The sequence below is a fragment of the Gopherus flavomarginatus genome, chromosome 22, assembly GCF_025201925.1.
Source record: "Gopherus flavomarginatus isolate rGopFla2 chromosome 22, rGopFla2.mat.asm, whole genome shotgun sequence".
In the NCBI taxonomy this organism is placed as follows: Eukaryota; Metazoa; Chordata; order Testudines; family Testudinidae; genus Gopherus; species Gopherus flavomarginatus.
The window spans coordinates 7703152-7730909 of NC_066638.1; the positions used below are offsets into that span (position 1 = coordinate 7703152).

The window sequence follows — 27758 nt, forward strand, 5'->3', positions numbered from 1 at the left end:
TTTGCTTTCTCCCCTGCCCTCTCTGAACCTGTATCCTTCCTTCCAGTCCTGGTGGCTTTACTAGGAATGCTGCTTGCTCTCTCTCTCTCCCCCGCCCCCCCCCCCCCCAATCACTGTAGTATCCGAGTGCCTTTCACAATCTGTAATGTGTGTATCTTCACCACATCCCCAGGAGGTAGGGCAATGCTATTCTCCCCATTGCACACATGGGGAACTGAGGCACAGAGAGGCTAGATAACTTGCCCAAGGTCACATGGTAAGTCTGTGGCACAGCAAGGGATGTAATCCAAGTTTCCCAAATACTACGCTAATTCCTGGACTAATGGACCATCCTCTATCCATTGGCTCATTCCTCTCCCTTAGTTAATCCAGTCATCACCCTGCTCTGCCCGAAACATGTGGCCAGCATGGGGAGCCAAGTACATCTCAGAGAAGTGCTCACATACTAGAGCAAGGAGCATTCCCTGGATTGCACTCAGCTCCCTGCTTTGTCCAGGAAGTGAGAGAATGAAAGGAACCAACCAGCATAAAAAAGGGCTTGAAGAGTGGGGGCAGGAGGGACCGAGCAGGTTGAGGTGGAGGAGAGGAAAGGAGTCTGGTAAAGGAGCAGGAGAAAATCTCTGACTGTACTCTGGGCTCATTGGATCAGAGAGTCTCAAGCTGATAGGTGGCCAACTTGGGGGTCTGCAGTGAGCTAGCTGGTCATATGATGCACTCTTTATTTCCAGCTGCTAAATTACATTAAAAGACAGCTAAAAATGTATTAAACACCTTCCTAATGTTACTTTTTCACATAAGCAAGTTCTGTAGTTGCCAGAGGGAGGGTATGCAGTTGTTGTAAAACTGGGCAATGGAACCCATGCAATTGTGAATGAGAAGGTAGGTGGTCCATGAGACAATCGCTGTCTGAAAATGCAGTCCGTGTTAGAAAGGTTGGAGAGCCACAGACCTGAAGTCTCAAAAGCAGGTGCTCCCACTTCAGACGAGGCTCTTGGCAAAGCTGTTTTTTTTTTTAAACACAGCTGTTTCTCGGTAAGTCTGAAACAACCCTCAGAATGAATTTTAGCAGAGATCATTTCTTAGTAGGAAATTATCATTATACAGCACTGCCAGCACGCATGATGCTTCACAGAATATCGAGAGCGCATTGCAATTTAATAATAAAGACTAGACAAAGCACAGAGCAATGTGGGTAAGGAAAATCGGGACGAGGACTCAGCAGTAAGGGAAAAGTGGTAATTCAGAGCAGCGGGCCTTCACAGCACCTTGCTCAGCTTGGGTGCTCCCAGATATCTACCATATTGAATGGTCTTTGAGGAATTTGAAAGAAAAAGGGAACACTTGGTGGGAAGGAATTGTGAGATTGATCCAAACCCAGGGGACAGGTTGAATGAGAGGAGGAGGAGGAGAGAAAAGTGGCAATGAAGAGAAGATTGGGAGGAATATCCTGAGTGAAGGGGTGGGGAGAGGAGGAGAAAATGGGCAGAGATGTAGGTGGAAGCTTGGTTGCAAAGGATCTTGAAGGGGAGGACAAAACGTTTTGAGAGGAATTAAGCGTAAAGCAAACCTGTAACGTAAATTCTTAGCTACTGATCAGTGCCTGAGCACTGGCATTGCTCTGTATGTCAGTGCCCCATACTCATACCAAGAGCTGTCATGACTTTGGGTAGGGTTAGGTAATATCCTATTGGGCTTTTTCGCAGGGAGCGGGCAGAAGAGGGCTAATATACCCCAACTGGCTCATCTTTTGAGGGCAGAGTCACTGAAGGGAGAGTTGGCATCTCATTCCTCTCTAGGGTGACCAGACAGCAAATGTGAAAAATCGGGATGGGGGTGGAGGGGTAATAGGAACCTATATAAGAAAAAGACCCAAAAATCGGGACTGTCCCTATAAAATTGGGACATCTGGTCACCCTCTTCCTCTCTAGCAATTCACGAAGAACATACTCCTTGTTCACCTGCTGACTGGAAACTGATTTTGTAATTGGCTAAGATGTGTGTTCCTAATGGGGCAGGTAAAAGCAGATTTGCTAATTAAACCAACATCACATTTCAGGTTCCTCCCAGTTCAGTCCCTGCTACATTTTCTTTAAAAACCAGGCTGTAGGTCCCAGCTAGCTGTGAAATGAACACTGCCCCCCCCCCACCATCCACCCCTCTTCTTTTTTTGAGCTCTGGGGTAGAGTCTGGAAGCTCTATCAGATGTTTATTTCAGTAACAGAGATTGCTGCTGGCAGGTCTCCACATACCAAAACCATTGAGAGAAATCTGAAAGGACAAAAATTCAGACAGAGGACCAGAGGCTCCCTCCCTTCACACACCACATAACAAATATAAAATTGGAGGAGGGCCATTTGGGTTAGGAAATGCTGTCTCTCTCTCAGCTAGGACTCTTCAACTCCAGGACTACTCCCGACTGTATGACACTCAGTAACGTGTCAAGCCTTGCTTTAGAATCTTTTCGTGATCAGTCTGATTATGACTTTTGAGGCCCTGATAATATTTGAGTCCAAACCTCCGTTGAAAGCCCAGTATTGTGGGTTTGTAGTCAGCTGCATCTGCTTTAATACCTATCTGATTTTCTACTGCTTTTAGAGATAGGGGATGTGATGGAGGATAACTGACCTGCTCTGGGCACGTGACTTGGTGAGGAAATAGGAAAAGAATTTCTGGCTCTGAAGCTGGCAGTTCCACATCGAGATCATTCTTTATAATGGAACAAAAACCCTCAGCACCCCCAGCCTGGATTCCTAGAATTCCTCCTGCAGATGGGGCCCTAAAGTATTTAACGGTCCCACTCAGAGAGAGTTTGCACAGTGAAGGTGGGGAGGGGGCAGGAAAGTGGGTTTATTGGTGACACGGTGGGGCTGGCCTTTCTTGTGTTGTTTCAGCTGGGTTGAATTATTAAAGTAAACCAAGACCTGCTCTCCCTTAACTGTAAAATCTGTGCTACGCACAGAGCCAGAGATGGGCTAGATCGGTCTTGGAATGTGTGTGTGTGAGAGAGAGAGAGAGAGAGAGAAAATACTGGCAGACCAAGCTGGGTAGAAGATGTGTGCCAACCATATTAATTCTCTGGAGGTCTGTGTCGGAGGGTTGATATTTTTGAGTGAACAGTGCAGCCCAGGATAGATTCTGCTACATAAAGGAGCTCTTGGGTGATTAATTCAGATTGCCAGCTACATCCATAGTAGGGTGTCTTGTCTGCACAAGGCTCAGACATGGTTTGGCTGTCAGATCTCCTTCACCGTCTTCTCAGAATGATACTTAGACCTATTTTATGAATGGAAGTAACTTTTTTTCCCCAAAGGCTTCTTTCATCTCTACCCAACTCAACTGGACAGTATAGGAAACGTAACAAGTTTTTGATGTTCATAAATGTGGAAAACTTACCCTTGCAAAATGTGTGTTAATTTTTCAGGAGAACAGGTTCCTGCGAATGGTTTCCTAGGATGATTTATGCAGTTGGTGTTCGTTGTCATTTAGCCTCTGCGCTAATGATTGTTTATAGACTTTTGCTTGGGAGATGAGGACAAGTGTTAGTTAGATATGTGGGTTTGCTCAAAAGGAGGGGGTGCCACTTCCTTAGTCAAAGTGGAAAGATGGAGGCGCATTTAAAGTACGGGGTCTAGAGATCTGAGTTCAACTCACAGCCCTGCCACAAACTGTCTCTTTGACTTTGGGCAAGTCCAGATGTTTTCAGCAGGTCACCTACAGCTCTGTCTGGTCTCGGTTGTTAGTGGGTGTGCAGAAATTCTGAAAATGTTTGCGTCGGTTTTTCCTCTGTAAAATGGTGATTGCTCACCAGGGCATTATGAGTATGTGAATGTTTGTGAAGCTCTGATACCATGGTGATGGGAGTAAGTAAGTAGAATGCAATAGACCTATATAAAATATCATTTAGTAGCACTGGTGTCCTCCCGCCCCCTGTTCTTAGTATCACCATGTTCTGATTTCTCGGCCATTTTCTAAGTTATCCATAAAACCCAGAAGGACGTGTGTCTTGTGGGGTTGCCAGGCCTTAGCTGGGTTGTTGGATGTTGCTGAGAGCTGTGTTGAAGCTTTTTCAGAACCCTCTTGTTTTCTCTCAAAGCTTGCCACGTCTCTTAGCAGGCCTCTCCTTAGTGAGTCTAGAATGACCAGATGTCCCAATTTTATAGGGACAGTCCTGATATTTGGAGCTTTTTCTTATATAGGCTCCTATTACCCCCAACCCTTGTCCTGATTTTTCATACCTGCTGTCTGGTCACCCTAAGCGAGTCACACATTCAGCTTATCTCCCTCTCAACCCCCCAGAGGACTTTTTAAATTTGCCCCATTTAACCATTTTAAATCAAAAATTAAAATAAGAATGAAGAGGGAGGGTGGGGGTCAACCTGTGATGCAAAGGTTGTGGAGTAGTGGATCTCCAGAGCAGGAATCCGTAGTCTCAAGAAAAAAACAAAACAAAAAACATATGATGTCATTATTTTTTTTTAGGATTAAGCAGCCTAAACCCAGTACTGACAAACTTCACAGGTTTTTGGAATGAAAGCTAGTAGTGCTGGGAACTGAATGCTGTTTCAGGGTAACCTGAAATGAAAATATGACTATAACTTTAATATAAAGTGGCTAATAAAATAATTAAGGGGAAATACATAGTCTGATTAGTCTCTTGTTAATGAAGACGCGCTGATAGATTTTTTTTTAAATGCATGTCAGTAAACAAGAAGTGGGTTCTGTGATGGTGTGCCAAGATATCACCGCAGTTTATTGAACAGTTAGGTTTCAAGATTCCCCAGTGATATCTTGTAATAAACTATCGAGGGAGTCTGTAAGAGCATTAAATACCCACTGGGCCTCTTCTGCAAAAATCCAGCCAGCCAGCAATTAAAACCTTTCAAGTGGTCCACGGGGAGATGGCACTAACCTATGGGTACAACAGATTTACTTGTACCAGGGATCCTCCCACCTCCCCCATGGGGGGGAAAGATGCAACAACGTGTGCTCGGAACCTTACAATCAAAGGAGAACGACCCCCCCCCCCCCGGGGGTGCTGATTGTGAGCCTGGAGAGAGTGACAATGCATCTGATCTTTGCTGCTTTTACAGATCCAGACTACCAGGGCTACTACCCATCTGATCCAATACTGGAGCAGACCTCGGGGGTCACCTCGCCTCGCTCCCCAGGGCAGCTGGGTGCAGCACCGTGTGTGTGTTTCCCAGCGCTCGCATGGTGCGTGTGGGAGGCGTTTCCCAGCCATGGTGCAGAAGCTCAGCAGCTAGGAGCCGGCCAGGGAATCCTCGAGGCCGGAGGGTGCACGGTGGTCACCAGAGGCCGGGCGGGACACTCGTGTGCCGTGCGAAGGGACCCCCCCCCCCCGGCATGGCTCTGGGCTCGGGTTTCATGGCAGTCCCCCCCCAGCGCGCATTCCCTCTCCCGGTGCAGCTGGGCAGGACCCCTGGCCGGAGGGGGAGAGGGGCTGGCGGGGCGCGCCGTGCCGTGCCGTGCCGTGCCGTGCGCGCTGGGGCTGGGAAGGGGGCTACCCGAGCCCAGCCGCAGGCAGAGAGACAGGGCGTTGCTTCTCTTTGTCGGGGGATTTGCACTGTGCCCCCTCCCCCCGAGAGGAGGAGCTACCCCAGACAAGGCAGGGGGAAGGGAAGGGAGCGCCTGGTATTTCCCTACGCGGGAGCCGGCGCTAAACCCGCCGTGTGGCTTTGCCCCAGCCCAGCCCTGCGTGTCCTTCAGCCCACGGTGGCCCCGGGAGCCCCGAAGGCGGCGGCCGGCCGCAGTTTGCCCCTAGCCCCGCGGGAAGGGTTCTGCCTTTATCTGGCTACCGAGCCGCGTTTCTTTCTTCCCCCGGAGGCGCTCGGGCCACCCCCGTCTCCACGCCCGGTGCGCCCTCGGGCCACCCTCCTCCCCTCCCCTTCCCTTCCCCCGGTCTGTCCTTCCCACCCCGCTGGTCCCCGCCCCTCCCAGCCAGCCCCCCGCCCCTTCTCCAGAGTTGGCAGCTCGCTGGGAGCCGCGATCTTTCAGCGCCGTTTCCAGCCCCGCGCACCGGGGAGCAGCCGCAGGAGCCAGGTCCGAGGGGGCGGTCGCGGCTTGGCCCCGGGAGCGGGGGGAGAAATGGATCCCTGAACCCACCCGCCGAGAGAGCGAGTGGGGGCTGCCGGCGAGCCCCGGCCTTCCCGCGAAGCCTTTTGTTCCCCCGGCAAGAAGTTTGTGCGCAAAGGCCCGTGACAGCTGCAGCCTCCACTCTGGGCACGGCAGGAGGAGGAGAATAGCGGCGGCTGCTTGACATGCATCCCACGGCGCGGCGGCGAGGAGCAGCGCTGGCCGGGGACTCGCAGAGGGGGAGGCGGGGCGCTTTCCGCTCGCAGCCCGGCCGCCGCCGCCGCCGCACCAGCCAGAGCTGAACCACACAAAGGGCGAGAGGGAGGAGAGGAAACTAACTTCCTGGAGACTTGTCCGCAGCCCCCTCTCCAAAGCGGCCACCTGCATTCGGGGGAGGGGGGAGAGAAAGTCCTGCCCCCCCCGGTCCCCCGAGCTGGGATGCTGGAGGGGATTGTGTGGCTCTGCAGCTGGGATTCCTCTCCAGAGCCTTCCCGGGAACGCAGCATGGGAAAACCGAAGGGAGTCTCTCCGGGAACCGAGAGGAAACTGGGAAAGCAATGGGCTGCTATCGGCAGGAGCTGCGAAAGTTAGTCCCTCTGGCCTCTCTGCTGTTCGCTTTCCTTCCAGGGGAGAATCCCCCAAATATTCCTCCTTTGCTGTCGGGAACTTGGGGAATCCTTGCAGATCTACTGAGCGCACTCCCTTTCGGTGTCTGGTGCGTTTTAAAGCCATTTTTTAAAGAAAAAAGCTGCTGCCCATGAAGGAATCTGCCGTGTATGTTTCACCGAGAACCTGTTTTTTTTGTCATTTTCTTTGATTCAGATAGTTATGGCTTGATGGGCCCTATTGAGTAAAAGGGACAGCAATGCCATCATGGTTTTGAGACAGGAAGACCCAGAGTTTGCCCTGAATGAAGAACTTCCTGTGTTTAAACTTGCAGGAATATCCGCTCACAAGCTTAATTCAAATGAAAACACTAGAGTTGTGGAGGGAGAAGCTAATTCAGACCAGCTGGACTTTACAGGACTAGAGCTGGGAAGAAAATGAGAGGAATCTGTGGGGCCTGGCCTGCAATACATGAAGAGACTGGAGAAGCTTTGCCTTTGTTATTAAAGAAGGGCAGGCTTGGTATAAATTAGCAGCTTCAAACTCATCTGCAGCTTCTGTCGGAAATAATGATTGGGAATATTTATTGAATAGAAACTGTCATACTCGGATGGTTTTTGCTGACAGAGTTGGCAGGAGAAAGGAACCTTACCTTAAAAGCAACCTCTAGAAGGAATTATTTGGCTAGTGATTTTTTGTTGTTGTTGTTTTTAAGAGATGTGCTGTTTATCAGTTTGGGACCACCAGGATTACGGGAGGGGCTATGGAATGCGACTTTGTCAGAGCCTTACTACAAGGGAGATTTGTTTCTGTGTGGATTGCCATTTGACTTCTGTGGAATACAAATTTCAGTGTCAGAGTTCTTTTTAGGATTACAGTTTAAAATCTAAAGGGATTTTAACGTGCACAGAATGCATTTCTTTTTGTTGTGGATAAAAAGTTAACAAGGTTGTTTCTTCCTGAATTAAGGAAGTATGGGCAAGCCACTAAGCAGGCCAGACTGTTTACGGCAGAATCCCACTTGCCTGGGAAAAGGGGAGGAAGAGGATGGGTATATAGAGGACTGCTATGTCCCCCAGAGGTCTATATATGACACAATGAGAATAAATGAACAGATTGATCAGGGATCTAAACTTAATCAGCCTTCCAAAAGCACTCTAGATAAGGTGGATGCCAGTACTATATCTAGCAATGGGACTTTAGGAGCATCCAATGTCTTTGAATCGAGGGCACCGGAAAGTAAAAAGTTAGATGAAAGAGTAATTTTTGATGCACTGAAACTCAGCAGTGATGTCTCAAAGTCAGCACCAGCTCCACCCAGAAGGCGGCCAAACCCGGAAAGAAAAGAGAACGTAAACAGGAGATCGTGGAAATCTTTTATGCCACCAAACTTTCCTGAATTTGCAGAAAGGATTGAGGCCTCCTTGAGTGAGGTCTCAGAAGCTGGTGCATCAAATTCTTCTTTACAAGAGAAAAGGGAGTCAGGTACCATGTTAGCTGAGAACTCTGGACATTTAGACCACAGGGAATCTATGTCAGAATCACTAACTTTGGAACATGTCTCCAAATCGTCTGGCATTCCAGAAGTTCAGGAGGCGAAACAGCTAAGTGAAGACTGTTTCCAGGATGAATGCCAACCCCTTCTGAAACCAGAAGATACACCTGCAACATCCATGGTTATCACACGGGACCAGAAACTCTCAAGTGCAACATGGCCAAGAGCAAAGAGAAATGTTATCAAAGGAAGCCTTAGTGATGGGCATCATGAAACATTGGAAGCAACCCAAGCAGACTGCACTGTAGAAACCGTACAGCTATCTCCCTGCCTAAGTGAAGAGATGCTAGATTCAGGAATGAATATTCTCATCACCCCCAGCCTTAGAGAAAAAACTGAGTCTGAGCTGCGATTTGAAGAGGATGAGAGATGGATAATGATGGAGGCTGAGGAGGAGTGGGAGGAGGAGATGCTGTCAGAGGGAGGAAAGACTGTTCTATTGACAGATGAGAAAAGGAACTGTTGCTTGGCAGATATTTCTGAAGAAAGGGAACAATTAACTGCTACAGCAGTGACAACAGAGACAACAGACTCTTCTGCTGGTGTCCTGGGTACCTCTAACCACCCAGCTCACCGTGATGGCTCACAGCTGCATGATAACTGCTCAGCTTCTGTTCCCCAGGAAACATACCAAGATTTAAACTGCGCTTTTACAGATAACATATGTGATACAGAAGACCTAACCGTTCAATTTGAAGCTGAGGACTTCACTCCAAATTCAGAGTGCTGTGTCAGTCCTGTTGTCCCAGAGCAGTTCTCTGACACAGATTCTGTGCAGATGTTCCTTGAACTAGAAAAGCAGTGTTTGAGTGAAGAAGGAGATGGAGCTTCTTCAGTGGATCTAGAGGGTCCGGTGTCTGGGACCTGCTCAGAAGGGCAGGACCCACAAACAGACTCAGAGAAGCTTGTAGAGGCTGAAACAGAAGAGTGTCAGCAGACAGTTCCTTTTGAAGTCAGTGCTGCAGACTCTGCTATTGTGTCAGATCTTGAGGACTTTGATGTCACATACAATTCTCAGGTGGTGAGTACAATAGAACCCACTACAGAGCCCTACTCTGAAAAGGAAACCACCTCTGTCACCCAGACAGACTCTGAAGAAGTAGGGGTTTCCAGTCCCAGGGTTGGAGAGGAGACAATATCACCACAGCAGCTCTTGCCAATAAGGCACTTAGAGGATGCTAAAGGATGTGAAATTGACCTGCTGACAGATCAAGAGCCGGTGGAAGATTGTTTAGTAGGAGCAATACTGAGCTGTGAAGGGACAGTGTCTCCTGAGGCAAATACAAGTGAAATGTCCTGTTGTGAAGGAACGTTTCCTCATCCCAGTGGTTGGTTGTTAGTGCCGCAAGAAGATCAAGTCTCATTGGAAACCTACAGTAAAGTGGAGTGGACCTCTGAAGAGTATACAAGGAGAGTGTCCTCAAGCCATTTGTTCCACTGTCAGCCATTCGTTCCTGCCACAAGTGATAAGGAACTGCATTCCCAACAGGATTTTTACTGGCTGAAAAATGAGGTCAGTGCTGAGGGGGCTAATAGTTCTGAAAATCATGAACATCCGCTGTCTGAAAGGACTGAATTCTCAAACTGGGGTGTCTCAGAACTAGCGTCTGAGGATGAAGTCACGGACTTGGACAAAGAGAGCAATCGATTGGAGGGCCAAATTCATGGAACTGAGCATTTAGATGCTCACTGTTTTTCTCAAGCACCTTTTCCAAATGATTCTATATCCGAGCAGGGCTCTGAGGCATGGGTGACGTCCACAGAGTCCATTGAGGACCTGCAGTCAGAAGAAACAGTGCCTCTGGGTCAGCTGCTGCATGTGGAAGGGATTACTCCTGGTGAAGAGTTCCCAAGTGCCCATGTTGTTCAGGAGGACGTGCCAAAAATGGTTGGAGAGGTAATGCTGGATGTTTCCACAGGGGAGGCCAATATCTGGGAACCAGGAGACCTGGCCTGGCTGTTTGAACACAGCTGGACAGATAACTTAATAAGTTGTGTAGCTGGTGTACAGTTTGTAGGTGGAAATACTCGCTCTCCAGTTTGTGTGGAACCCGTGTGTGCTGGCGCAGAGGAGCGTACTGCCATGGTCACAACCGCTGAGGAGGAGCTTGCAGCCATCACCGCTCCATTTAGTGTAGAGCAGCTAGCCTCCACTGTTCTAGACAGCACAAAGACGCTCCCTACGGCATTGTCAGCTGCGGAGGAGCCTGTCGCCGATGTCGCTCTGCCAGCTGCGGAGGAGCCTGTCACCGATGCTGTGCCACCAGCTGTGGAGGAACCTGTACTAGCACTGCCAGATGCCGAGGAATATGCTACCATTGCTATGGCATCCAGCGTGGAGGAACTTCCCACTGACACTCCAGGTATGGAAGGGTTTCCTGTCCTTACAGCAGCCAGACCAGAAGAGTTTAACACTGCTGTAATTTCCAGCACAAAGGAGCATGCTGCATCCCCACAAGAGATGGAAGAGCTGGCCATGGCCTTGCCATTCAGCATGGAGGAGCTTGCTACTGCATCATCTGGCCTGGAGGAGCCCGTTGCCTCTGGCCAGGCACCCGGAGCATCATGTGCCTCAGAGCACAGCACACAGATGCTTCCTGCAACTGTGCTGGAAATGGAAGACCCCCCTCCTCTCTCACACCTCCTAGCAAAAGAACTATCTTCCACAGCATCTGGAGTGAAAGCGTTGGCTAGCACAATGACTGACACAGAAGGGTCTCCTATCACAGTTCTTGTGGCGGAAGGGGCTCCTGCTGTAACAGATGAATTAGTTCCAGATAATGAGGTATTTGTTACTCAGTTACTTACTCGAGTGTGTCAGACAGGAAATCCCTTCATTTGTGGGGGTGGGGAGAGGAAGTCCTGACTCCGACCTAGCTGACAATTTGCTCACACATTTTGTGAGGTACAAACGGCACTAATTTTTCCCTCTGTCACATCGGTTTTCTGTCTTCTCCCAATTAAAAAGAGTTGAATTTTGTAGGCCAATGCTTTGAGGGTGGGAAATAGGTATTTTTACAAGCATGGGAGGTAAAATAGGACAATGGTTAGATTATGGAAAATCTTTCCCTAAACTTTTCAGGTGACTTATTTATTCAAATACATTATGCTTACTCAAAAGTAAATTGGAGATTGCTATGGGAAGATTTTTCTTGCTGGAGTAGATCCACCATTTCAAATAGAAAATGCTGTTATTAAAGAGAATCTGTAAAGCAAATTGAGTGAACACAATGCATACATGCTATACAATAACCACTCATTTAAGGTTTTCTTAAATGAGAAAGAGGGGCAAAGATGTTCTGAAATATCAAGAGAAAAATAAGTGTAGTTCTTTTCAGTATTTTACTAACAACATTTGTATTAAGAAAATTTGAAAAGTGCTATGAAGAGTATCAGTTGGGTTGTTTTTAATGCATAGTATTTCCATATCTGATTCCTAATTGATCAGCCATTTAGGTTAGAAGAACAGTCATTGGGAAGGCATTACCAGTTGCCCAGCGCATAAACCCGATTCAGTGGCAATTGCTCATCCTTTGTGCTATGTCACCCATTTAAAAAACCCACAGCCACCTCAGCGTCAGAGAACTGCTTTGAAATGGAGGGGAACACAAGGAGAGAGCAATCCGTTTATACTGAGTTTTTGCTTAAAGTGCAGCCTTCACTACCAAACCAAGTTCGAGTCAGTAAATTAGGAAAGAAAAATAGACATCGTACTGACTTCATGTGGCTATTATCTAGGATTTACTGCTTCCGTTTCATTGTTGCCTCTCTATTGGGACTGTATTTTATATTAAATGTTTCTAGTTATTAACCCTTTCGAGCTATTGATAGGTTTAGGTTTGCGTCAAGAAAATGCCTTGTAACTTGAGTGTCTTAATATTAACCAGCTGAGTTATGTCTATCGTACCAGGAGCATGAAGCAAAAATGTACTTCCAGTGTTGCAACACATATTCTTATACGTTCCCTCTGAAATATTTGTTCCAACAGCGTGCTGGCACTTCTACAGAAAATCACCAAATGATGGCTGTATTGTGTTCAGCAGTAAAAGGGTTAAGAAGTGGAGTGAGATCACAGGATGCAGTCATCCATGATAGGAACAAAGTAGAATTTAAAGAGAGTCATTGGAAAATGATTCTCAAAATGAGAGGGAGGTACCCGAACAGATCCAGTGCCTTTAGTCGAGAATGGCAATCCATGCAGTTCACCAAATAGAGCTTTTCAGAAACCTCACTCATCACGTTTTTCTATGTAACAGATAGATTGCACATTAAATATTTGTTTCAAATTTGAGTCCCAGTGAAGGTTAATGAATTAAAACATTGGAGTCTTGTGTATGCATACTGGCTTTGGAGAATAAATGTGTTAGAAGTATTCGCTGTTAATGCGATTATGCACAGTGATTGCGTTTTAAATGATCCTCATGAAATGGGCTTTGGTTTCCGGATTGTGCGTAGGTACCTTACAGATATTCATTGTCGGGGGTCAGCGGCTGTGCATTTGGATCCTGCAAAAAACAAGTTTTAAAGCTTCTATTTCTTTTTTTTTTTTTTAAGTCCAGTTTTATGTTTAAGGCTCAGTTCAGAGTGCACTGGAAGAGGCACTGTGCTCCAGTCAAATGTTTGCATGCCTGACTTATCAGTCTGGTCCTTTTATGTGTTTGGCTGCCTTGTGCAGTCAACTCCATATAAGAGCAGTAACAGAAGTGTTTGGAGAATTAGCTATTTCATGTCACCATCACTTCTTATAACCATAGAATAATTCTGCACAAGCATATAGCTCTGGACTGTGTCTTCCAGCGCTCTTGAGTTAATATTCCTGGCATAGTCCCACTGTGTAGACAAGCTGCTGAACTTCAGTGGGGAGGAAAAGATTTTTTCTTTGAAAATGGGACAAAGCGCCAGAAGGTAGGCAGTCTTTCCCAGGCAGGGTGTTACTGAATTTCATCCCTTCAGAGATAAAGCAATTGTCTGATACCAGAGACCTTTTCCAAACCTTACTCCAGTGCGTGCTTCTCAGGAGTTTTGGCACAAGTCTATCTGAAATGAAATGTTTAGGCTTTGTCAATTTCCATATCCTTGGTTACATGGGTTTTTTCAAGCATACTTGAAAAAGAAAGAGAGAGGTTTTCTGCATTTATCTCTTGCTCCCTTCCGAGGGAGATACAGAAAGAGCACGATAATCTTTCCTGTTCTTCTATTTGTCAGCATTTGACCTATGATCTGTGCTAGCCAGCAGCCCAAGGCCTTGTATAAACAAAGTATCCATCCCTGTTTTAGATTGTATTCTTCATTATGTTGAAGCAGAGCTGGTTCTACCTCTTGGATTTTGCTCGGAATTTGCTTTTCATGTTCCAGTGTTTCCTGCACAATGTGGCCTTGGTTGGCTGCCTTGTCTCTGAGGCTGAATGACACTATTGTGGTGGAAAGGAAATGAATACAGACTGCTAGGGTCTGGCTTGTCATCAGCTAATTACAGGAGATTTGAGTCTTTGATAAAGGGCACTTACCTCCTCAAAAACCAGGATTTTCCCTGTTGTTTTTCCTCCCAACAGCAAGGTTCCTTCCTTCATTTCCAAAAACCCTTTTTTGGGTGGAATGCTTCCCTCACAGGATTTGCAGACTAGGATTGTGCCAAATACATGGGATGATCTCAGATAAACAGCTAACACATTAATCTTCCATCGCCTTTCTCTTGTTCACTTGGTCTTTACAAGTACAGTATGCTTCCCAGTGTCTAAAGTTTCAATCGTTTGATAAAACTAATGTAGTGTATTCCCCATCCCAATTCAACACTGCCATGATAAGATTTGCTTTGATTTCTGTTGTTGAGCATCTGACTGGGTCTTGGTGCAAGTTACAGTTTGGCTGTCTAGGTCGGGCTTCTCCATGGGATTTACAGATTTAAAAGCATATATGGCTGCATCTGAGACATAATCTATGCCTGAGACCAGCAGATACCTGAAGTGCTCATCATTGGAGATTTTTAAGAGCAGGTTAGACAAACACCTGTCAGGGACAGTCTAGATCAGGGGTCGACAACCTTTCAGAAGCAGTGTGCCAAGTCTTCATTTATTCACTCTGATTTAAGGTTTCGCATACCAGTAACTTAACATTTTTAGAATGTCTCTTTCTATAAGTCTATAATATATAACTAAACTATTGTTGTATGTAAAGTAAATAAGGTTTTTTAAATATTTAAGAAGCTTCTTTGAAAAATAAATTAAAATGCAGAGCCCCCTGGACCGGTGGCCAGGACCCGGGCAGTGTGAGTGCCACTGAAAATCAGCTTGTGTGCTGCCTTTGGCATGTGTGCCATAGCTTGCCTACTCCTGGTCTAGATAATACTTGCTCTTGCCATGAGGGCAGGGGACTGGACGAGATGATCTCTGGAGATCCCTTCCAGTAACTATGATTCTATGACTATACTGGATATGGGCAGATGAGAGATTTAAACTAACCAAATAAAACTCCTTAAAAAAAATAATAAAAATAACTGCACCAGAAGAAGCAAAAGGAAAATGTTCCGCTTGCTCTTTGGAGAAGGTTGGGAACTATAGTCTAAAGTGTATCCGTTAGCAGATGGGGCGGTGCCGCGCAAGAGAACTGAAGGTTATAAACCAATTCCCCCTTCTTGTTCAGATGTTTCAAAAGGAGCAAGTGGATCCAATTCAGGTAAAACTGCAGCAAGTAAACGGACTGGGCCAGGGGCTCATCCAGAGCGCAGGAAAAAATTGCGATGTGCAGGGATTGGAACATGACATGGAGGAAATCAACGCCCGATGGAACACTCTCAGCAAAAAGGTAAGCACCGCAGGAGAGGTGAGCCTTCCTTGCTTGATGCAGTAGGACGTTGCCTTGGCTCAGGTGAGGCTACTGACGTAAAGGGAGCCGTATCTATAGTTGAAGCAGAGCCATTGACACTGTAACAGTGCCAAAGGCGATGAGCAGTTGCTCTGTGGTCACCTAGTGTAACTTGAGAACACTGCGCCTCTAGTGATGTGTGTCTATGTTCACCGCAGGTGGCACAGAGAATCGCACAGCTACAAGAGGCCCTGTTGCATTGTGGGAAGTTTCAGGATGCTTTGGAGCCATTGCTGAGCTGGTTGGTAGACACAGAGGAGCTCATCTCCAATCAGAAACCTCCCTCGGCTGAATACAAAGTGGTGAAAGCCCAGATCCAAGAACAGAGGGTAAGTGAGCTGGAGATAGTGAACGCTGAACAATATCCAGGAGGGAAGGCTGTAGAGGCCACGAGCACAGTGCACTGCTAGTAGCTGAACAAGTGTCTCTGCTCCATTTGGATCATTTAAAAAATATAAATAATAACTGTGATTTCATGTAATTCCACTAGTTTACGGCAACCATTGTGCAGCTCTGACTTTCTCATATTCTACCATTATACTCTGGTCTTGTCACCCATACCTGCCAACTTAACAGGCTAATAATGAGTGTTATATAAAAGACAGGCAGATTAGCTCTACAACTCCAGTATTATTTTGCTGTCATACTGTCTTGAAATTAGGTGCCTGTTCATTTTTCTTCAACAACAGCACATTTGGTTTTTCTCATGGTGACAGCTATTTTGTATCAGGATCAAATAGATTTTGTAGAGTATGGTTTCAGTTTTTGAATTTGAACAAAATAAAAACACAGAGGAGAGGGTTGGCCAAACACAAATTGGTCTTTAAGTAACACAGACAGGTTATGAATAAGACTTGTTAACGGATGGAACATTCATACATGTTAATAATGGTAAAACAAAGTTTAAAAAACCCCCAAGACTTCATCACATATGGTGAGATTTTTTTAATAGGAGAGTCGAGCAAACGTTAAAACATAATTTTTACAATTTCGGGGAGCAAATTTCAGGTTTCTCTGTTGAATCAAGTGTTTTGGATTTGTTTGAGGCATTTTTATTGTCTTTCGAGTTTGGGAGGAAAAAAAATCTTGTTGATGTGCTATGCTGGGTTTGGATGCAGCCCAGTGTTTATTAATGGTTTTCAAACACAATTAGAGGGTTGGTGTGTTGGGAGGCAGAAGTAGCTCTGCTGACTCAGTTTAGTAACTTTTATCCCTCTTTGTTTTAATGTTTATGCAAAAGCTGCTCCAGCGGCTCTTGGATGATCGCAAGGCCACTGTCGAGATGATTCAGGCAGAGGGCGGAAGGATAGCGCAGTCGGCCGAGCCGACGGACCGAGAGAAGATTGTTTGCCAGCTGGAGAGTCTTGAAAATAGATGGGCAGGACTGCTTGGCAGGGCAGCAGCCAGGTAAGGAAGAGAAGTGGGAAGGAAGTGACTTCATTTTCTCTCAGCTTTGAAAGCGGAGAAATTCCTCTGTGCCCAGCAGGGAATGTGTTCTTTGCACCAGTGTATCTGGTTGAATATGCTGCCTGTTTAAGGGTGGAGAACAAGCAGTAAACATATTGTCACTGGAAAACTTCTGAATTTCTTTTCTGCTCTAGACTCAATGATCATAGTGGTCCCTTCCAGCCTGAGAATCTGTGATTTTGCTGGGATATCCTCCTTCATTGTAAAGCCATGTAATAGGCCCAGACTTTGGCTTATACTGTTTACCAGTCACACAGTGATCTGTTTCATCATCTTATTGGCACATTGGCAAAGTGTAGTGGCAATTTCTCCCATGTCCATCAATGATCAGCATTCTGGAGTTGTTTACAGAGTTCACTGCCCTGTATACTTTAGACAAAAACCCGTTTATTATTGTTTAAGTTTGTATTACACTGTACACTTACAAGCTGCTTTCTGACTGACGGAAGCATTTGTGCATGTGTTTTTAAACTGTTTTCAGTATGCATTGGTTGGCCATCCAGCAGTCAGTCAATCGGATCTTTAGACTAATTCTTGCTAGTACAGCACTTCGGGTTTGCAGCCGGTGTTAATCCACTGGACGCTGTTGTGGGCTGTTTGTAATCATCAGATAGCGACACTTGGGAAGTTCAGCGAGATTCCTTTACTGGAATATCCTGGAAACAGCACGTGTCAACCAGAAAACACGCGAAACTGAAATGTGTGTTGGGAGGGTGAAACAGATGGCACAGTTTTATAATGCTGTGGAGATGCTTAGATGAAATTAATTCTCTTCACAATGTGGGTTTATTTTTATTCCTCCTAGTCTGACTTTCAGCTTCAGCTCCAGAGTACTGTTTGCACCTTTCTGCTGCACGAATCTCATTTACAAGATGCAGTTCGCTGCATGGTCTAGTTCGAATAATGATGTGTCGAGCCATCCACAAGGGCCAACCTCAGTTTACCGTATTTGAAATTCCAGCTGAATCAATGGGCTGCGGTCTCAAGGACTATCAGTCTAGAACCTTTCACTGGCACCTAATGGTCCTTACAAACCTGACATCCAAGGATTTTAGCAATGCCCCTTATCATTTCAGGAGATTTCTATGACATTGCTGTTGATAGCCGAAAATCTAACAATATAGAACAGAAGCTTTTTTTATTGACTTAAGTGGGAGTTGTCTTCGACCCTTACACAACATCAGTGAACAGGGCATTGTTCTGCAGTTGCTGGGGAGTGTGTGTTTGCATTTCCTGGTTGCCTGACTAGATGTTAAACACCTCTCTTCAGTCCAGGTGTCTATTCCTTCCTTCTATGGCTTTGTTTAAAGGCATTTGCATGTGGACCTCTAGCCACTGCAGCATGTTAAAAGCTTCATAGTGCAATACAATCTTTATGGTTAAGGTGACACTCAAACATTAAGTTGCTTAACTGTCCTGATTTAAAGAAAAAAAAAAGACCTAACGCCTAATTAGCAGCTTTGTTGTTATCGTGATGTAGGCAAAAACAACTGGAAGATATCCTGGTTCTGGCTAAACAATTCCATGAGACCACTGAGCCTATTTCAGACTGGCTATCTTTGACGGAGAAGAAACTGGCAAATTCTGAGCCCATTGGTACTCAGACAGTTAAAATCCAGCAGCAGATCACCCGTCACAAGGTAGGAAATGGTCCTCAAGCAAACACAGCCCTGTCCGTGGAAGACAGCCATTGTTACACATAGGGTCCAGAAAGCTGTCTGCATGGTGATGGGGACAGCTATCACAGGCTTTTGAAATAGAGAACGTGAGAAATCACATGGGTGCCCCATTGTTTGCTTCTGGCCATAATGTAGCTATGTAGCTGTTGTGTCTTCTGCTTTTTGCAACCATCTTAAACCTTTTCTTTGTTATAGCATGTGCCTTTCTTGGTAGGTTTTGTCTTTATTTTGTTTGATCATGAATTAAATTCATTCTTTAAGTTTTTCCCCCCGGTTTTATTTCATTTTCAATCATTTGTTTCTGTTGTCCATTTTGTCACCCTGGATTTTCAGGCACTAGCGGAAGACATAGAGAGTCGCGCGACTGATGTGAATCAGGCGGTCAGTCTCGGGCAGTCTCTCACCTCCCTGAGTTGCATAGCTGAACAGGGCTTGCTGGCAGAGAAACTAGACTCGCTGCGGGCCCGGTACAGCGAGGTTCAAGATCGGTGCTGCCGGAAGGCAGCCCTGCTTGATCAGGCATTGTCCAACGCTAGGCTCTTTGGGGAGGATGAGGTGGAAGTGCTCAACTGGCTGGCCGAGGTTGAGGACAAGCTCAGCTTGGTATTCGTAAAGGATTATAAACGGGACGTCCTGCAAAAGCAGCATGCCGACCAGCTGGTATTGCCATTTTCTGTTTTTTCATATTTATTTGTTTGTTTGTATGTTTATTTAGCAATATAGCAATTGTTTTGCTCCATTTTTGTTTCTGTTTGACTTTAATTTTAACCAACATCAAAACAGGCCTCTCTGTTCTCAGGTTGGAGAAAATAAACTTCTTTCATTTATTAAAAACAACTCTCCTCCCCTCAAATCTCTCCCACCTGCACCCCAGAAAAGGTGTCCTGGTGTCCCATAGACTGTAAATTATTCAGATGTTTTGCATCCAACTCCTGGACTAAGTAAACCAGAACAGCCAGGATTTTTCTTTAGAGCTTCCAGTCTTTCTCACTGGAATGAGTGAATTTACAGAGCCAGGAATGTGTCGTTTTCCAGCATTGAACACCTCTTCTGAGAGGTAAAGTCCGTTTCCACTCATACATAAGCTCTGTAGTGTAGACATAGGCCATGTCAGCATAGCCCTCCAGTGTGGATGCAGCATATGCTGACAGGGTTTTGTCTGTGAGGCCTGGTCTACACAGAGGATGGGGAGGGGTCGATGTAAGATATGCAACTTCAGCTACGGGAATAGCATAGCTGAAGTTGAAGTATCTTATTTCGACTCACCTCCCATCTTCCCGGCACCTGATCGACGGCCACGGCTCCCCTGTCGACTTTGCTTCCGCTGCTCGCCCTGGTGGACTTCCAGAGGTGATGGGAGCGCGTCTGGGGATCAATATATCACGTCTAGACAAGACGCAATATATCGATACCCGATAGATAGATCTCTACCCGCCAGTCCGGCAGGTAGTCTGGACGTACCCTCAATGTAGGAACACCATCTCCCCAAATTACATTACCTCTGCAGACAGAAGCACTCGTCTGTCAGCATAACTGAGTCTCCACTAGGGAGTTCGTCAGGCATAGCTATATTGCTGGGTGTGTATGTGTTTTTTTTCACACTCCTGATCAACATACATAGGCCAGTATAAGTTTTTAAGCATACACCAGTCTTTGCCAGCTGCTCCCTCACCGCACTTAACACAGCTCTCAGTGATTTCAGCTGCTAGAGGGGGAGTCTCTCTGCTGGTGCACACTGGACAGTCTCCTGCAATAGAAACACTGTCCCACAGGTATTAGTGATTTCAGCTCTGTAACAAGACTCTCAATTGAGTCTAAATTAGCTTGTTTATTATGCATTGGTTAATTTCTAATACAAGAGTGGATTCTTCATTAATACAGACCCAGAGGCAGAGGATGGTAAAGAAATGTGCTTAGCCCTGAGTTACAAGACCTTAAGCCTTGCAGGGAAGTGTAGTGGTGGGGGAGCAGGAAGGACATGCCGCATATCTGGTTCCAATCCCTGGGGAATACAGAGAGAAAGTTATGCTTCCCCTGGGGTCCGTCTCCTCTCTCTCCTGCACTTGGTCGCCTGCACAGCTGAAGGGCCACCTTCATGGAGATGGTAACTGCTGTTGGTTCTTTCCATTCAGGCCCTGAACGAGGAGATCGTGAACAGAAAGAAGAATGTGGACCAAGCCATTAAAAATGGGCAAGCGCTTCTGAAACAAACCACAGGTATCAGAAGAGATGAACAGACTGCTAGGCCTGGTCTGATAAAGGCACTTCCCCTCAGCCAAGCTTTGGACTAGCTGAGAAGTCTGATTGTTGTTGTTTGCAATAATTTGTGCAGAGCAGGCTGTTGATCGTGGCTACTCTTAAGATGCTGCAGAGCCGGATGATGTTCCACACACATTCATTCTGCGTGGTAGACTATGAGTTAGTATTTAATATGTGTATGATGATGGTGCCTAAGGGTCAACCCACTGTGTAGGCACAGTACAAATGCAGAGCAGTAGACGCGCCCTCCCCTTAAACATGCCGACTGCTGTCGAGCAAAAGTTCCCAAATAGAGGTCTGTGTGGTTCACTTTTTGGTGATCTCCACAGACCTGGCTTGCAACCCAGCACAGGCTCTACTCCTTCTTTCCAGCTGCTAAATCACATTAAAAGAGGCTAAAAATATGCCAAGCACTTTACTAATATTACTTTCCATGTAAGCAATTGCTGCAGTTGCCATGTGGATGTCAGCCGTTTGTGAGTGGGAGGAGAAGTGGTGCTTAAGGCAGTCTATTTACTAAGAGGTAGTCTGCATTATGAACAAATGTTCTAGAAAAGTTGATATAACAGAAACCAGTTCGTTGGTTTCCTGTCCTCTCAGAAATGGCTCCCTCTTTCTCAGAGATGTCTCACGTTAGTCAAGAACAAAGCGCTGGTAACTTCAGGGTTTTATTGGAACCTCAAGCAAAAAAGACTTTGTTGCTGGTTTCATTTCCATGGTGCGAAGAAGGAGGAATTTTCCATGGCTGGAAGGAAAATATCAGTTGCAAAAGTAGCTCCACGGTTGTGAAAACGGCTTCTTGCTTGCATTAACTTGACAAAAAGGGGTTCTGAAAGTAGCCATTTAAATCGGAAAGCAGGAAAACAGGCTGCTTTAAAAGAAAACCAACCTTGGACATGCATAACTAACTTTGTCTCCATCTCACAGGGGAAGAGGTGTTGCTAATCCAGGAGAAACTAGATGGCATCAAGACTCGTTACTCGGATATCACAGCCACTAGCTCGAAGGCTCTCAGGACATTAGAGCAGGCTCGTCAGCTGGCCACCAAGTTCCAGTCTGCACATGAGGAACTAACCAGCTGGATGAGTGAGGTGGAGGAGGAGCTGATGTCCAGTGGGGGGCAGTCACCTGTTGGAGAACAGATACCCCAATTCCAGCAGAGGCAGAAGGTCAGAACTTCTGAAATACTGAGCTTAGTGGCAAAAGCTGGGGTGGATCTTTACAAGGGAATGCACCAGAGCCAATGAGCTGTGGGAGCTTGCGCATTGCATTAAGAGTGAACTGCAGAGGGTATAGTGGAGAGTATGGGAGAGAATTTGCTCTTAAAGCATAATGCCTAAAGTGCGGGGGTAACGGAAGGGAAAATATCTGTTGGGTCCGTGATGAGGGCTCTTCAGCACCATGGTAATGCAAATAATAGCAACAATCTTTCACTTTAAGAAGCAAATGAGGCACCATCCTTTTTCGGCTTATGGAAGGCTGCAACTCAGAAATCTCAAAGCTCATTTAAAGATTAAAAATATATTAACAAAGCAGAAGGTAACATGGTGCCTATAATCTCCTCACTTCTAGCTTCTCTAGTACCCATGTTGTCCCCCTCCCCTCCATACAAAATACAGATGTCAAGTTCATCTTCCCTGCACACATTTTGACCCCATTGCTCCCCCTTTGAATCCTTCTTATTGACTGACTCCCCAGTTGTCACTCCATCAAATTCAAGCTACTAGTCCTTGCCTTCAATGCCATTCACAGCTGCCCCTCCCTGCTCATCCTCTCTTGTCTCTTCTCATGTTGTCCCTGCCAGTTCCCTCCAAGGATGCCAGCCTTCAGCTGAAAAAGCCCTTTCAAATTACTTGGACCCATCAAGACGTGCACTTTGCTATTGCATGTATCTGCCTTCTTATGAGTGCTGCCTTATCGTCCTTTCCCCTGTGGGTTCAAACAGTACCTGGCAAACGGGGCATTCCTGCTAAACGACAACCGTTACTCATATGCTGGTGAACAGCTCCATTGGGGATCTTGTACTGGTGAAAAGAATGAAGGGAACTTGGCCGCAGGACCATTAACGATTCAGATGCAGGAAGGGCCTCTTGCCAACAGTGTGTTGAGGATGTTAACTGAGGTATACTCTCGCTATGTGTCTTCCTCAGGAGCTTAAGAAGGAGGTTATGGAGCACAGACTTATTCTGGATACTGTCAATGAGGTGAGCCGTGCCCTCTTGGAACTGGTGCCCTGGCGAGCCCGCGAAGGGCTGGACAAACTCGTGTCGGATACCAATGAACAGTACAAGATGGTCAGTGACACTATCAGGCAGAGAGTGGACGAAATAGATGCTGCTATACAAAGGTCACAACAGGTAACCTTATAATCTCTTGTGCCTCGCTCAGGAGAGGGTTTGGCGGGGACTGCATGCCAGCGGATTCACCGCTGCTTCCCTCTAAGCAGCAGCATAACTGTAGCTTTAGACATGAGAATCGCATGGTGGGGAAGCAGCAACTAATGCTGAGAAATGACCAGTTTGCGGAATTTGTGTGATAGAATTGGGGATCGAGTCTAGCTGGTTTCTGAACAGTCTGACTTTATAATGGTTTTGGTGATAGTTCAGTGCCTCTTAGAGAAGTTCTGTATTAACTTAGTGCTTCTGGCTTTTGGGTTACGGCACTAGTGGATTGTGTCTAAAACTGGTGACAGGTGAACTCTCAGGCACAGAAATGTAATCCGTAATTCTGCCAGCCCATGGATTTATTCCAGAATAAAAATCTTCCTAAAACCTTATTCTTTGGGGATTGAGGAGGATAGTGAGTAGCTAAACTTTTCACCTAAAGCTTTGAGCACAGGTAGCACAAGCAGAACTCATCCAAACAAAACTGTGCTGTGAAAGAGCGGTCTCTTTCCCTGTGGACAGAAAGGGCATTTAAGGGGCTTGCTTCATTATATTCTGTAGCGCTAAACTTGCTAGTTGCAATGCTGCTCTGTGCTTTAAAACTGCTGAAGAAGCCAGTACCCTCTTCCAGGCAATGATGTGTTAATCATGTCAACTGATGGCAGCTATTCGTCAACACCCAGGGTGTAATGGTCTACACTGACCAACGTATCGGACCATGGTTAGCGAAGTTGAGAATGTACGCTTTAAATCCCATGAGTATTCAGATATATTTGTCTGTTTAGCTCTTTCCACTGCTGGCCTATTTCATAGGAGTCCTGCATATAAAACCCAGGGCTGTTTTTATTTCTCTTGCAGAAAAGGGTACTTTCTCTTTAAATGTTTGCTAAAAGAGGGGGAAATGTAGCTTGTCGTTTCACTTTCACCATGTAAAAAAGTGTGTTCTCTGCTGGGGTCTCCACAGAGCCAAAGCGGATAGCTGTTGAAAGGGATGGCATCTCTTAGGACAGCTATCTGCTGCTGCTTAGGTAGGCGTGGAAGGATTAGATTTTTACTGGTAAATGTCAGCAAACATCAATTTCACCTTGCGCACAAACTGATGAAGAATATTTCCATCCATGAGCATCAAAATTTAAGATAAGCAAAGGAAGAAAAATTCTGCCTGGGAATTGATCAGAGGTAGATTTAAGGCTGTTTACATCGTCTGTATTCGATGTTGACAGTTTGTGTTGTAAGTTTTAAATCCTTCACTTTATACATCTCAACGTCTATGGTCATTAAATAATTATTGCCTGACCCTTTCCTCATAATTGCTTAAAAATAAACATAGATGTTATCCCTCAACATTATTAAAAAAGTGAATTCTCCTAAGCCTATTCCTAGGCATCTCTCTGTGGAAATGTTGCCTGCAGATTGTTGAGCAATTATTGCCACATTACTCTGAGAAGAACTGCAATTGTTTTCAATTTTGGGGGTGGGAAGCTTCTTTTAAAAAAATCCAAAAAAACAGCCCGGTAATTTTCCTCAAATCAAACGTGGAATAAGACCTGCTGGTGTGTGTTGACGTTAAGGTTATGTTGTTTTTCCATGTCTTTCTTTGTACGTATGTCACTGCACCTCATTGTCTGGCTGTATCTTCCTTGGGTTGGCTTTGTCCTTGGCTATGTGTAGCCTCGGGCCTGTTGGGTCTCTGCCTATCACCTTTGCACATTGCTGTGCGTTTCCCTTGTTCCAGTTGTGAGTCCACATTGCTGTCTGTAGTATGGAGATTGTATCTATGAGACTATTGTCTGTGTGTGTATCTTTGTGTGTGTGTGTTGCTGTTGCTGGCGTGCTGGTTTGTGCATCTGTGAAAATGCTGTCCTTGCTCCATGTATGTCGCTAACTTGTTGCGCTCGATCTCCTCTCCCTATCCGCTAGTATGAGCAAGCTGCTGATGCAGAATTAGCCTGGGTTGCTGAGACCAAACGGAAATTGATGGCACTTGGTCCAATTCGTCTGGAGCAAGACCAGACAACAGCCCAGCTGCAGGTCCAAAAGGTACGCGCAATATGCATGCACTACTTTGCTTGTTGGGTAAAAGGATGGGCAAGACCTTACTCGTTGTCTGGAGCCACGAGGATAAGAAAATCGCTCCTTGAATAGAGGTGATGAGTGAAGTGGAACAGCTAATTGGTATGTCAAGGTGATATTAATTCATTTGCCTGGAGTAGGGCAAATCATTGGTTGTGTAGGAGAGGAAGGTGGTAATTTATTAGCTTGGATTGAGCTGCAGGTGGCTGTGATGAGCTAGAGTAGGACGGATAAAAGTCAATCATGAGGGTGAGTCATTTGGGTGAAGGGATAGAGAGTTTATTGGTTAGGGTCCAGCATGATCTTTCTCTAGGGAGGCGCGTTAGTTTTATAGAGCCGAGACTGGACCTATCCAGAGAACAGCAGTTCAGCTGGGTTTTTAAGTCATAGAGATACTGAGGTGGTGAGTTAAGAATGATCCCTCCAGGACAAGATATGCCTGAATTTTCAAGATACCACAAGAGCTGCATGTTTAAAATGTGGCTGAATTAGACAGACAACCAACTCTTCATATCAGGGTATCTAGCCCTCTAACTGCAGACCTGCCAGCACTCCAGCTCCACATTAGGCTAATTTTCAGTTGTTTAGACATCCATGTTTTTAGATGTCTTAGAAGCTACGATATTCCACACATTTTCTTCATTGGTTTATTAGATTCCCTTGTCACCCACCTTATATCATAGCTGTAATTAGTTCGTGTAGGTGTATGTAGCCCAGTTTTCATATCCTTCCAGTTTTGCTAGCAAACCTTTTCTCACCTTTTGCATGTTCTCAGATCTAGCTTAGATTTGATACCATGTACTGTAAATTTTATATGGTCAGTCTGGTGCCAGCTCATACCCCTGAGCTGTGAGTTCAGAGTGTTTAGACATCTTAGTCACCACTTGGTTTTGGGTGCCCAACGTTAAAAATCATGGTTAGATCATGGTGGCTTCTAAGCTTTTGTCAACACACAAGTCAGTTTGGGGCTTCTAGCATAGACATAACCACCTGGGCATTCTAAGTCTGAATGCTGTAAAACACTGCAAAGTTAATACCGTTAGAGAAGAGTGAACTTCAGATAACAAGGCTACTTGTAAATACTTTAGATCTGCATATCACTGTCTGTTCCCTTCAGTGGAAAATCATCTTTGGTGTCCTTGGTTTCCCTCCTGGTGACCATAATTGGGGCAAAAACGTACTGGATTTGGTATCGTTGTTATGAGCTGGCCACTACAACAGGAAAAAAGACTTGATTGATAAATAAGCTAACAACAGCTGCCTCAGGTGGGGCTTTAAATAAAGAGTTTAGTATCCTTTCCCAGACTTGACATCAATAGAAATAGAAAGTCTCATCGGCTTTGCAAAAAAAAGGGAAGAAAAAATAATTAGTGTTGTCATAAAGAGAGGAAGTGAACCGTCACATGTGAAGTTACAGCGAGCTAAGCTTGGCTTTCAGCTATTGTGGGTCTATTGTTAATCACATGGCCCCTTGGAATATAAATTATAGTTGTATTACAGCACCTTTCATCAACAGTCTTGTCTCAAAGTGCTTTAACTATAGTTCAGCCTCACAACACCCTTGTGAAGTGGGTCAGTAGTAGGTGGGGAAACTAAGGGACAGATCTGGGGAAGTGGTTTGCCTAAAGTCACACAGCAAATTAGTGGCAGAACTTGGAATCACAGGTGCCAACTTTTTTCTGCACTGGTGAGTGCTCGCAGCCCTGCCCTGACTCCATCCCTGCCCAAACTCTGCAGCTCCCTGCCCCTATTGGGCCCCTCCCCAAATCGCTGCCCTGGTCCCACCTCCTCCCCCCAAGCAAGTCGTGTTCCCCCTCGGCCCCCCTCCCTCCCAGGCTTGCCATTTCATGGCACAAGCACTGGCAGGGAGAGGGGAGAAGCAGGACACGGTGGTGCGCTCAGGGGAAGGGGAAGGGGCAGAGCGGAGGTGGAGGTGAGCTGGGGCGGGGGGGAGCTCCCAGTGGGTGCAGAGCACCCACCAATTTTGGCTGGAGCACCCATGGAGTCAGCGCCTATGCTTGGAATAGTTCCCTAACTTTTCTGTAGGGTGCAAAGGTTGGTCTATTGCACTGGTTCTGTCACCATCTTGGAGTTTCTGTGTAAGGAGTGAGGCGCTGCTGAGTTCATGAACAGTAAAAATGAACTTGATGTGTGAGCTGATCCAAGTCTGAACCAGTCTCTAATTTCAACTGGCTTTTCCCAGGCTTCTGAAAGAGATGTTAATTTATTAAGAGTGAAATTCCAAAACACAGTTGAGAAGAAAACGCAGTAAGCTGCTGGTGAAGTCAGATTACAAAGATGTGTCACAGTATATTTGATTGAGTGTTTACAGTCTCTGGTTTACTTCACCACCTAGTGGTCATTTTCACCTGTCATCTGACCACTTTGGGAGAGTTTCAGAAATCTATTCCCTCAGTACAAGCTCTGTGGGAAGACAAGAAGCTTTGTGGCTTGGAGATAATTCTGATTTTTCTCATTCTTAACATTTCCTTCCTACAGGCTTTCTCCATAGACATTATTCGACACAAAGATTCTATGGATGAGCTGTTCAGCCAGCGTAACGAGATCTTCGGCACATGTGGAGAAGAACAGAAAGCTTTGCTACAGGTACCTCCGTGGCTTTGATACATGTACGCCTCATGAGAGAGAGTCTTACACAACAGAGCTCCTCCTGGCAAGTAGTGGATTAAATACGGGAGGGAGAAAAGCAGCATGCATATTTCCTGCATCCGTCTGTTTCCTTGTATCTTTCTCCTTGATTTAAAATTATTCCATCTCTAA

The 27758-nt window shown here is 45.8% G+C and overlaps 1 protein-coding gene across 20 annotated transcripts in view; it reads left to right on the forward strand.

The window, feature by feature from the left end:
• MACF1 (microtubule actin crosslinking factor 1) overlaps nt 1-27758 on the forward strand; it is a 249021-nt gene that overhangs the window by 182353 nt on the left and 38910 nt on the right. For 15 of the 20 annotated variants that reach the window (XM_050932168.1, XM_050932180.1, XM_050932176.1 and 12 more), the window contains 10 exons: nt 14894-15055; nt 15274-15444; nt 16356-16522; nt 18063-18222; nt 18595-18921; nt 20394-20478; nt 21448-21689; nt 22671-22877; nt 24825-24944; nt 27477-27584. In XM_050932168.1, the coding sequence (XP_050788125.1) occupies nt 14894-15055; nt 15274-15444; nt 16356-16522; nt 18063-18222; nt 18595-18921; nt 20394-20478; nt 21448-21689; nt 22671-22877; nt 24825-24944; nt 27477-27584 (1749 nt within the window). The remainder of the gene's footprint in view (nt 1-14893; nt 15056-15273; nt 15445-16355; nt 16523-18062; nt 18223-18594; nt 18922-20393; nt 20479-21447; nt 21690-22670; nt 22878-24824; nt 24945-27476; nt 27585-27758) is intronic. The other 5 variants (XM_050932181.1, XM_050932178.1, XM_050932177.1 and 2 more) reach the window with 1 other exon arrangement.